This window comes from Cynocephalus volans, chromosome 9 (assembly GCF_027409185.1).
Source record: "Cynocephalus volans isolate mCynVol1 chromosome 9, mCynVol1.pri, whole genome shotgun sequence".
NCBI classification, from domain to species: domain Eukaryota; kingdom Metazoa; phylum Chordata; class Mammalia; order Dermoptera; family Cynocephalidae; genus Cynocephalus; species Cynocephalus volans.
Genome location: NC_084468.1, coordinates 62,536,164 through 62,548,168, shown reverse-complemented (window position 1 = coordinate 62,548,168; position 12,005 = coordinate 62,536,164). Strand labels below are relative to the sequence as shown.

The window sequence follows — 12,005 nt, the reverse complement described above, 5'->3', positions numbered from 1 at the left end:
TCTTCCAAAGATAGGACAAAACTCTAATTGAGGACTCTTAATTGTCCCAGCATAAGCCAAAGATCCATTTCTGGCACCAGAGGGTCACAAGATCAAGTACTTAGGAACCACATAGAAGGAATAAGATTATAAGAAAATTGGAGAAGAGTGATTTCTCAAAAGATTCTGGGCAAACAACGTATATGTCCACTGTACATTTGGAGGTTGTTAACATATATAGACTTAAGTAACTTGTATTTTGCTTTGTTTCTTCTTTTGGGTGTATCCGTTTTGGTGTGAAAATAATATAATAGGAATAGGCAAATTATCCACGGCTGATGGTAAAGCCTTTGCAGATCCAGAAGTGCTCCGGAGGTTGACGTCGTCTGTTAGTTGTGCGTTGGATGAAGCTGCTGCTGCACTTACTCGTATGAGAGCTGAAAGCACAGCAAATGCAGGGCAGTCGGACAAGTAAGTCCATTTTCTCTGTGATCAATATGAAAACATCTTAAAAATAATAAAAATAGCTAGCATCTACTGAGCATTTATTTTGTGGCTGGCACTGTACTGATCACTTAACATGTGGTACATTATTTATAATCGCAAAAACTTTATAAAGTGTAGATTTGTTTTTACTCCCATTTTATAGATGAAAAGTTGAAGAGAATTAAGTAACTTAATCAAGATCAAATAAATGACAAGTGGCAGAGTTCCAGTGTCTGTCTGACTGCAAGGCTGACTTCCTAGCCAATATGTTATAAAAGACCTTTTGCTTATTTAGATTTTGTTTTCTTTTAATACATCAGTGACAAAGAAGTAAATGCTTTCTAATTAATCATGCCATTTTCCAGTTCATGTGCATAATTCTGACCATTTTAAAAGGCAAGGCATTTATTTCTTTGTTTTATGAAGTTTTTAAAAAATCATAGCTATAGTTCCCATAACTTGAATGTGAGTGAGTTTGGGGACTTTCCTTTTGTATCTACTACTATTCCTTGCATATAGTACTTTAAGGTTAGTTAAGTGCTAAGTAAATATTTTGTGACTTTGTGTTTTAAAGTTTTCCGTTGATGTTATGCAGTAAAAATCACACCAACACAACTATGGATGTATATTGAAAAATGGATTTAAACTCCAGGGAAGTAACTGCAAAAGAATCATTAATATTTGTTAACTTTTTCAACGTTCAGTGGCTTTTTTCCCCTCTATCTAAAGTGAAGCCATTTTACTTATTTTAGCAATTGCCTTTAAACAGTTGAGCAAATGGGAATATTCTATTACTGTGGGTTTATCGAGTAGATAATAGCATTTAAGAATTGTGTTTTGTCTAATAGTGTTTTATGCAACATCTTTTAAGAGCATAAAAGGGAAGTTATATATATGTATTAACGAGTGGATGAATTTACTGTTTTTCTTGGATCTTTGTTAGTCTTCATTCATCTAGATTTTTGTGTTATTATTAATTTACTTAACCATTTGTCTCATAGATGAATTCTCCTTCTTTAGTTAACCTTGGGTTCTGTTCCTTAGTTAACGTTCAGTTTTACTAACCTAAAATTTTATCAATATTCTCCAGATATTCTTTAATGTAGTGCCTGCTGAGACTGGCAAGAGAGAAAATTAAAAACTCCTTGAGTATATTAAAGCTCATTCAAGTAGGAAATAGACTAGGAAAATAAAACGTATTAAATTATTTGACATTGAAAATATTAGAATTTATTAGCAGAACAGTAGAGCATATTTGTGACAATTATATTTATTCATTATAGCTTGAGAAATATTGTGGAATTAGGTGCAGTGAGTACTGTGGGCCAGATTTTGTATTAGTTAAGTTCATTGCCACATTTAATATGCCTTTTGCTCACACATCCTGAAGTTCAACTGTTGCAAGAGTAAATCCTGTAAGGCTGTTTTAAATCTAGCATACGCATATGGAAATTGAATGAAAAATCAAAATGGTAAAGTAGAGGAGGTTGTATACATGGACAGAGAGAAAGAGAGAGAGCATATTTTAAAAGAGGGAAAAGGTATGTTTTTATAGAGGAAATGTCTTGTGGGAAAGATATGTCCTAAACTTGCTTAAAAGTGCCAGAGGACACTGAGTCTAGGGACTCTCAGTGTCCTGTGAAATGGAAAATTAAGAGACTTTTAAGAGGTAAGTTTATTCAGTGCTGTTCGAGACTTTCACTTTGGTGAGGGGACAGACAATACAATTAACAAGCAAGTAAAATTTGTAATGTGGCAAACAATGAAAAGAACTTTGGGGAAAAAATTGAATGGGGTAGTGCTAGGCAGTGTTTGGGTTGGAGTTCATGTTGCTCTTTTAATAGGGTGGTCAGGGAAGTCCTCACTTAAAAAATGGCTTTTTAGCAAAGACCTGAAATAGGTCTGGGGATGAGCTGTGTCTGGGAGAGGAGCTGTGTCTGGGAGAGGACCTGCTTGGCAGAGAGAGGGTCGGCAAATGCAAATATCTTGAGGTTGGAGCTTATTTAGTATATCTGATGAGAACAGCAAGAAGGCCAATGTATACACCTGACTGGTTAGCTCAGTTGGTTAGAGCTTGGTGCTGATAACACCAAAAAAAAAAAAAAAAAGAAAGAAAGAAAAAGGCCAATCTGGCCAAAATGGAAAGAGTAAGGGTGAAGAGAGTAGGAGGTAAAGCCAGAGAGGTAAAAGGGAGCAGTGGTGTGGTGTCTTGCCCCTGGGTAGATCTTGCAGTGATTTTGGCTTTACTGTGAGTGAGATTAGAGGCTGATGGAGGATTCTGAACAGATGAGTGACATGAGCTACCTTTCATTAAAGAAGAACACTCTGACTGCCTTGTTGAAAAGAGCCTGAAGGAGAACAAGGGTGTGAAAGCAGGGAGACTGGTTAGGAGACTTTGCCATAATATTGACTAAAGATGGTGATGGTCTAAAAGCTGGGTGGTAGTAACAGAAAACAGGTTACCCATGGTGCCTTTAGTAAATGAAGTGACAGAGCCATGTTTCAAGAGGATGGTATAAGAATTGAGTTATATGTGGAATAAAGATAATATTAATAGTCCTGGATTTAGTTTTAGAGCAAATTTTATCAAAAAATGGGAGAATCTTTAGGAATATCCATAGTTGGAATTTTTTCGGGAGGTTTACAGGGCAAAAACTTTTCTCTCAGTCTGATTTTCTGTTATTCTACTTTTTTCTACTCTCCTTTTGCTTGAATTCATCTTTTTCCTTGCCTGGAAGGACTCAGATAGGCCTTTATAATTAGTACAAGCCGATTTTACACTTTTTAATTAAATTTTATAAAAAAAATCTTCTAGTGACTGAACAAAGTAATTATAACCTGTATTTAGTATGTGATATTTATAAAATTTTATGTTTTAAATTTTTACATTATTTATCCACTTAAAGTAAATTAGAATTTATCCTTCAGTTGCAAAACTGAAAACATTTTGGGATATTGATAATTTTAATTCAGTAAACTTTTAAGTGTAGATTAAAAAGCCCAACTCAGTCATCTTTGGTTTTCTTTTGTTATGAATAGTATTGAAATAATCATTCTTGTTTAGCACTGTTGTCAAGATTGACATCGTAAACCAGTACTTATGCTGTGTAATTTTGCATATTCTTATATCCTGATGTTACAATATTCTTCCTTGAATAGCCGCAGTTTGGCAGAAGCCTGTTCAGAAGGAGATGTAAATGCTGTGCGAAAGTTACTCATTGAAGGGCGAAGTGTAAATGAACACACCGAGGAAGGAGAGAGCCTCCTTTGTTTAGCTTGTTCTGCTGGATACTATGAGCTTGCACAGGTTTGTATTATCAAAATAAAGGTGTTTTTTGTTTTGTTTTTTGTTTTTTAGATCTGGCCTGCTTATTAAGGAAATAAATCCTTCCAACCATTAGGTTTGTCTCAACAAATAGTTTTGTTAGATATATGTTGTGTATTCATTGGATGTTTTACTATGTTATGACTAGTAGGTATTATATAAACATATATGTTCAAAAATTTTTTGATGAAATTATTTTGTGGTATCTTTTAGACTTTATTTTTCTTTCATAAGGTTTTGTTGGCAATGCATGCAAATGTGGAAGATAGGGGAATCAAAGGTGACATTACACCTTTAATGGCTGCTGCTAACGGAGGTCATGTCAAAATTGTGAAGTTGCTGCTAGCTCATAAAGCCGATGTCAATGCACAGTCTTCAACAGGTAATGCATATTTCTTTTTTAGTTTTGCTGAATAGTTACATCTTTTGGTAATAATTGTTTGACATGAAAGTGATCATTAGTGACGCTTTTGCAATTCTCTTATTTTTTAGAAGTGCTACATATTTGCATAAGTCTGTGTATGAGGCTTAAAATATATGGAATATATTTTTAATGACATTTTTCCTGTTTTGTTTATGCGGGCAATTACTTGGCCTTTTAAGTTTCCTTTAGATTAGATTAAAATAATGATGCAGTTAGAAGAAGGACCACGCTCTTGGAAATTGAGAAGGGTGGGCTGTAGCTCTCAAACCCATGTTTCTTATTTTTTGGGAGGAGAGGGAAGATTGGGAGACTAGAAGGATATGGAACAAATGGCTGGTCTGTCATTCCCTACTGTTATTAATTGTGGCTCATGGAAAAAGAAAGTGTTATGAAAACATTGTGTACCATAGGGATATAACTGTAGCCTAAATTAATTTTTTTTTTCAAACTTGGGCATCGATGGATTTGTGTAAAAGTTATAAAATAAAAGAAAATATATTTTGTGTATATTTTTCATGTAAAAAATTTAAATTTATTAGATATTTTAAATAATTTTTAAGGTCTACATATTCTGGTTTGAAAGGGTTTTAGAAATCCTTATTTTACCCAGAAGGTTGATTTTTCTTGTAATGTGGGAGATTTTTATCAAGAAAGAATGTTTGTGAAATTATTTTAACTTTGATTAGTTAATTGGTGTTTGAAGTTGTAGTGAAAACAAATATGTATGATTAAAAAGAATGATGTAAAGTATGTATATGATGAATAATTTTAGGTTAAAAACATTAAAATTAAAAAAATAAAGTTTGTAAAACATTTCTCTGATTAAAGCTAAGACAAACACAGCTTTTTCCCTCATCTGGAAGAGAAAAATTAGCTCCAGGCAGAATTGCTCAGTTCTTATACAACTCTACAATTTTGATAAGTGTACCTTATTTTAAATGGAAAAGGAGAATAGAGAGTTGATTTCAGAAAGATAAAATGCAATGAGCAAAGGAATTATATTTATATGTATGTATTAATAATTATTTATGGTTATAGTCTTCCATTTTAGTTTTCTCCTTAATGTAAATTAGAGGCTTCATTTTATTTTGGTATTTTATGTTAATGTGTTTTTGTTTTTCCTCATTAAAATAGGCAATACAGCACTTACATATGCTTGTGCTGGAGGCTACGTAGATGTTGTAAAGGTGCTCTTGGAATCCGGTGCTAGTATTGAGGACCATAATGAAAATGGTCATACTCCTCTTATGGAAGCTGGAAGTGCTGGACATGTGGAAGTAGCCAGATTGCTGCTAGAAAATGGGGCTGGCATTAACACGCATTCCAATGAATTTAAAGAGAGTGCCCTTACGTTAGCTTGTTACAAAGGTATAGTATAAACCTTTTTTGAAACAAAAGTGTTTAAATACATGAAATTAGTTACTTTATATAGTCTGGTTTTTAAATTGAAATAAAAAGTAAAAATGATAGTAGTATATAGTATGTAATTAATAAATGTTTAAAGTGTTTCAAAATTTGTGTTTAATATGTTTAAAATATAGACTCAACATTAAAATCTGTCATGAAAAATGACTATTAATTGATCCAGTTGTTTTATCAGAAACAGTTTTTTAATCTTACTATAAACTGTACTTTATAATGGTTTTGCATATTGGGAATATTTTGCCTGGTACAGAAGGGGTACATGATAGTTGAAATGGTGTCCACCACCAAGAAAATATTCATAATATAGAAAATACTCTCCTTTGGTCAGGCCAGACAATTGCCTGGAAAGATGCTTGGTCTGTGAGTAATTAATGCTATAGATTCTGGATCCTTAAAAGACAGCCACAGAGCCAGACATTTTTCAGACTCCACGTGTATGACAAATAAATGACTATAAAATTTAAGGAGGCACTCACTCTTAAGGACTGATTCTTCACTTGCAGAAGCTGATGAGTGAGTGCCTCCTTAAAATTTACACTCTGGGCTTTGATTTCCTTACCTTAGACCTGGCTCTGGCATTGTTTTTTTTCATTCTGTTTAAGAGCAGCCAAGGTTGTGTGATGTCTTTTAGAATAATTTCCTTTAAAAACATGTGAAATAATGCTTAGATACATAAATGACTAAAATTTAAGTTAAATTTGAAAAATATGTTTTATTTAAAGTGCTTTTGATTATCTGGTGTTAACAGATTTTCAAATAGGGAGCACAGCTGAGGTCCCTTACTTTCCCCAGCTCTGTTTGATAATTAGGCAGAGGCTGATCTTCATTGGGGCGAGCTGATTGGGTGGCTCTCTCCCCTTTTCACAAATACTTTTGAACCCAGAACTGGCTGCATTTTAATACTGAGTACCAGCTGGCCAGAGAGCTTTGAGATGGGGCTACATGTAACTACTCTTCCCTCTCCCCTTTGCTTGTAGCCCCACCCTGCTTTCCAAAAGGGGCATCTGAGGTTGGGGCTTGCAGGCTTTAATTAGAAGCTGGATAGAAAACCGAGCTGGTGGAGAACATCAATGCTACTTCCAGGCATCCATGGATCCTCTTCTCTTCCTCTGTTTCCGGTGAGGTTTCCTAGGACATAGATTGACAAGGAGGAGATGGGGAAGGGATAGAACTCAGGTTGACTGAGCACTGATGTGGATCTTTTGGAAGGGAGAATGACAGAGAGGAGGGGAGGTAGGTAGGTAGGCAGCAAAAACAAGATGTGGCAGATACTACACTTACTCACTGAAGTAAGTTTTGTTTTACCTATGACTCCACTATTTGTCCCTTCCCCCCAGTCCCAGTGGGCTAAGAATTGATAGTAACTCATTCCAAATAAAGCTGAGGGGAGGGGGAAATCATTCTTCTATTGTTTCTTGCATATTATCTGAAGTCCTTTTTAAAATATAATTTGTCTTCTGCTTTTTAACCTCCCATAAGGTACCTTTATTTGAATTATTTGCAATAGCATGAATATGTGTATATCTGTGTATTTTGTATGTTTATATCTAAGTTAATGAATAAATATAAATTAAACGGTATTGTTTCAAGAATGTTTTTATGCATGCAGTTCACAATTTACGAGTGGGTCGTTCCTAAAAGGTTTGTGAGTTGGTTATTGGAACCTAAAATACATTTTCTCATAGAAATAACTTGAATGATTATCATCCCAGGCTACTAGTTCATGAAAGCTAATTTATTCCATAGCATAAATAGCTATAGTATGCCTGGACTCTTAAAAGGCTGTAGAGGGGATATTCTGGGTGTTGGATTTTAATGGCATCTTTGTTCATCTGCAGCAAGCATTCCAGTAGCAGTTTCGAGGGCAATAGGGTAAGGAGTAGAACAGCAAGATCACTTGTATAATTTGTGTTTGACAGTTGAAGTTGGCTTGTAGTTAACTTTAGTATTATACTTATAAATTTAATGCTGTAAGTTAAATATAACTTTTCAAAATATCATTGTACTTTAATTTTGGGGGAATAATAAAATCTTTTTCAGTAATCCTATAAACTTTTGGTTTAGGACACCTAGAGATGGTGCGGTTTCTTTTGGAAGCAGGCGCAGATCAAGAGCATAAAACAGATGAAATGCACACTGCTCTAATGGAGGCTTGCATGGTAAGACTGGTGAAATACATACAGAAAATATATTTATATATTAAGTAGGGAGAGACAGAGATAGTGTACGATGAGTGCCTTTTCCTTGGATGCAAAGATTCTGTTTATTATAACCTTAATTGTGGAGCAGAACCTCAGCTCTCTGAATTACTCAGTTTTCAGAGCCACTTGTACAACATTAACTTCTATTAAAGTTACTTTTCTGAAGCTTTCCAGTACTTCCTGCATTTTCTTATTCTCACATAAGTCTATACTTGTTTTACATATTTGGCACTAAGGTGACTTTTAAAAAAAAAGTTTGGTCAAGGATATTAAAGAGGGGAATACAATCCACCAAGCATGTACAGAATACTAACCATAACATGTACCTCAAACCAGTAAATTAATTAAAGACAAATTTAAGAGTATTCTTTGTGTTACATAATTCCCCTTCTGTCATGGTCTTTTCTGAGCCCTGGATTCCTTTTTTAAGAACTGCTTTTCATAATTTTAACTTGAGAATGGGTCATAATAGTACTCTTAAACCTTTGAATCTTGGTTTATCATTTTTCAAATGTATCAGAGTAACATTATACACAGATTTATGAGGAAAACATGCCAAAGATAAAGGCCGAAATGAATTTAAAATTCCTTCTATCAATTTCCCTTCAGAGAATGATTGTTGAAAAGATGTTAAATTTTATTTACTAATTTTTAAAATATTAGATAGCCAGTTAAGACTTACCTATTGTTTTTCTTATTACCATTTCAGTGTTTGCTTTAGTAAATTATTCTTTGGGAAAAATTTGAGTTTTAACAGTAACAGTTTAAACAGTAGCAGTTTTAACAATTCCCCATGATAGTGAAATTTAATCATCCCACCACTAGAGAAACACCTATGTGTAGATTAAGAAATTTAAAAGGAATATTCTGTAGACCTAACTGATATGCACTGGAAATAAATGTTGTAAGTAAATGAAAGATATTGGTAAGAGCCAGACATTTGGAAGGCTTGCTAAAAAATTGAGGGTTTAGGTTGGACTTTAAAGGAAATGTAAGAAATGACTATGCAGGGAGGAGATTGAAAGCTGAAGAAATATCTTATTACTTTGGTTATTTTGCTGTTAGTGTTGTGTAATATGACAAGCATAGAGGCAAAAATGGACATGACTTGTTGGAAAGAGGATAAAATGTCTATGAGATAATATATAGAGGAAATAAAAAGTTTATTGAAGGAAAAATACAAGGGAAAAGAGCCTTGAAGTTACCAGTAATTAGGAAAGCTGTGGGCAAGAGTGACGGGTAAATGAGACAAGATAACAAAGAACTTCCTTTTCTTTTTCTTCAATTATCATTTTTGAATGCTGAACAAAAAAGTACCATGCGCACATTGTGTTCCCCTAACACATCATATATCCTTCCCCCACTTCTCCAAAAAGTGTTGCATTTTTGGTTTTCTACCTAATCAATTTTGCTTATCCTTGAGATTTTTATGAAAATTCTACTTTCCCTCTCTAAACTTTATACTTTTAGCTTTTAAGTTTGTACCATGCAATGTTGATGTTGTCTGTGTTCTCACAGTAGTCTCTTGTTTAATGTACTTACTGTTTCCTGATGGTTAATAAGCTTCTTGATTGAAGGTATCATTTTTCTCTGTTTCTTATTCCTTAACCTTTATTTCCTACTTCTATACTAAAGCAATATAGGTACATAATAAATACTGATTTACTCAACTGTTAAATGTAGAGTTATTAATTCTTACATGGATAGAGATGAATAAACCTTATTGTATAGTACTTGAGAAGTCTTTACATCTTTTAAGATGTTTTTTAATGGTACTGATTTAATTTATTTCAATTGTGTTATGATTAGGATGGCCATGTTGAAGTAGCTAGGTTACTTCTTGACAGTGGAGCCCAAGTGAACATGCCTGCTGATTCATTTGAGTCACCATTAACTTTGGCTGCATGTGGTGGGCATGTGGAACTTGCAGCTTTACTTATTGAAAGGGGAGCTAGCCTGGAAGAGGTCAATGATGAAGGTTATACGCCATTGATGGAAGCAGCTCGCGAAGGACATGAAGAAATGGTGGCATTACTTCTAGGCCAAGGTAACTATATCATATAAGACACTAAAGAATAAATGTGTAAAACTTAAGAGCATAATTTTATAGAATTGAATTTCTGTATGTTGCCTTTCTAGGAGAGATGCTGTTACCCAAACTAATGATAAAATGTTTGCTGTAAAAATGGTCCCATACCATGCTAAACAAAATCAAATAGACTTTATTAATATAGAGCTTTTAGAGTCATCATGTGCTATGTGAATGAAAAACACGGAGCACTGGGGTTGAGACATAGGCTTGTGGGTTAAGTAGGGGAGTACATGAGATTTAACATTTTCCAAGCTGATATATCGAGGGAATTCCTGTGGAGGTAGAGTACATATTAATAAATACTTGATAGATCTAGTGTCTCATAAAACAGTGTGGAAAACTCTGCCAGGGTCTAACTTGAGTGTGCAAGAATGCACATCAGAAGCTGTCAGTGAACTCAGTATATAGTGAACTTCTCTTTTGGGAAAAAGTACAATTACTTTGCTGTGTTAAGATACTTAAGTTTAGAAATTTTCTCCCATCTCTGTATTTATAGCCTGATTTTATTTTTCATCTGTTTTGTTTTTCTTTAGAGGTAATATTGACTAGAATTTTAAAAGTATAGGTTTTGGAGCAGACTTCTAAGATTTGAATCACAAGTCCACTGCGTGCTAATTTTGTAACTTGAGGCAAGTTTCTAGCCTTCTGTTCCTCAGTTTTCTCATCTGTAGGGTTGTTGTAAGAGTAAATATATATGTATAAAGCTGTTAAAAAAAAAAGTGCTTCTTATATAATGCCTGTTAAGTGTTAGCTATGATGGTGGTAATAGTAGTGATTATAATGTTGTTGTGACTTTGGGCAAGTTGATTAACTTCAATTTCCTTAGCTGTAAAATGAAGTAATAATAATACCTAAATAATTTGTAAAGTGCTTTGAATATTGCCTGGCAAATAGTAAGAGCTTATTAAATGTTATCTGTTATTATTATTGTCATCATCAATGCCTTTATCATCATTTTTGAATCATTATGAGGAGGTGCAGCTTATTTTTCTGAGTCCTTTTATCTCCTGACCTTCTTTCCGAATAAATACTTCTCCAGCTGTGTACATCAAATATGGACTAATGGATGTGGTTTTAATAGATTTTTTTTTTTTTTTTAAACTGCCTTAGGAGTAGGGGAGAAACACTTTCTTATTTAGTATAGTAACATAAATGTTCATTTCTGAGATATAGTTTATTAGGAAACAGTCATGTTTTGCTTATCTCTTGAATAAGTTAATGACATTCTTTAAATAATTAGAATCTTTATTTTAGGAGCAAATATCAATGCACAGACAGAAGAAACTCAAGAAACTGCCTTGACTCTGGCTTGCTGTGGAGGCTTTCTGGAAGTGGCAGACTTTCTAATTAAGGCAGGAGCTGATATAGAACTAGGGTGTTCTACCCCATTAATGGAAGCTGCTCAAGAGGGTCATTTGGAGTTAGTTAAATACTTATTAGCTGCAGGTAGGCATTTTTGCATTGGGAGAAATTTTTTTTACTTGATTTATTTGAGTGAAATGTCAAAATGCAAATTTTTTTATGATGTTCTGATACACTGAATGTATTTAGTGTTTATTCTGAATAATTTGCCTAACTGCCATTCGAAGTGTCTGCAGCTTTAATTTCTAGCAGTTTTGTTTGTGGTTTTTTCTCTTTTTCTTTTTTTTTTTTTCCCGCCTTTAAAGATGCTGACAATACTCTCTATTTCTGGAAATGGACAGGTTGTTTTGTCTGAGGAGATACGCTTATCTAGAAAAAATTTCTGTGTTCATCATTTATGTCTTATGGTTCTTTTATTAAGCTTATATATTGTTTGTTGACACTACTGCAGGAGCTAATGTTCATGCAACAACAGCAACAGGGGATACAGCACTAACATATGCCTGTGAAAATGGTCATACTGATGTAGCGGATGTCTTACTTCAGGCAGGAGCAGATCTGGTAAGTTATGTCATTTTTAAATCTTAATATTTAAAAATAAGACAAGAAATTAATTTAAAACTCTGGAGATTTTAGACAAAAGGAATTTCTTTCAGCTTCTATGTTGGCTTTTTGGCCATTCTTTATATCATTTAGTCACTTTTTTTTTTT

The 12,005-nt window shown here is 33.8% G+C and overlaps 1 protein-coding gene across 3 annotated transcripts in view; it reads left to right on the top strand.

Moving 5' to 3' along the window:
• ANKRD17 (ankyrin repeat domain 17) overlaps window positions 1-12,005 on the top strand; it is a 158,267-nt gene that overhangs the window by 78,350 nt on the left and 67,912 nt on the right. For all 3 annotated transcript variants that reach the window (XM_063108794.1, XM_063108793.1, XM_063108795.1), the window contains exons 3-10: window positions 294-450; window positions 3,625-3,772; window positions 4,025-4,172; window positions 5,349-5,582; window positions 7,704-7,798; window positions 9,650-9,887; window positions 11,187-11,378; window positions 11,746-11,855. In XM_063108794.1, the coding sequence (XP_062964864.1) occupies window positions 294-450; window positions 3,625-3,772; window positions 4,025-4,172; window positions 5,349-5,582; window positions 7,704-7,798; window positions 9,650-9,887; window positions 11,187-11,378; window positions 11,746-11,855 (1,322 nt within the window). The remainder of the gene's footprint in view (window positions 1-293; window positions 451-3,624; window positions 3,773-4,024; window positions 4,173-5,348; window positions 5,583-7,703; window positions 7,799-9,649; window positions 9,888-11,186; window positions 11,379-11,745; window positions 11,856-12,005) is intronic.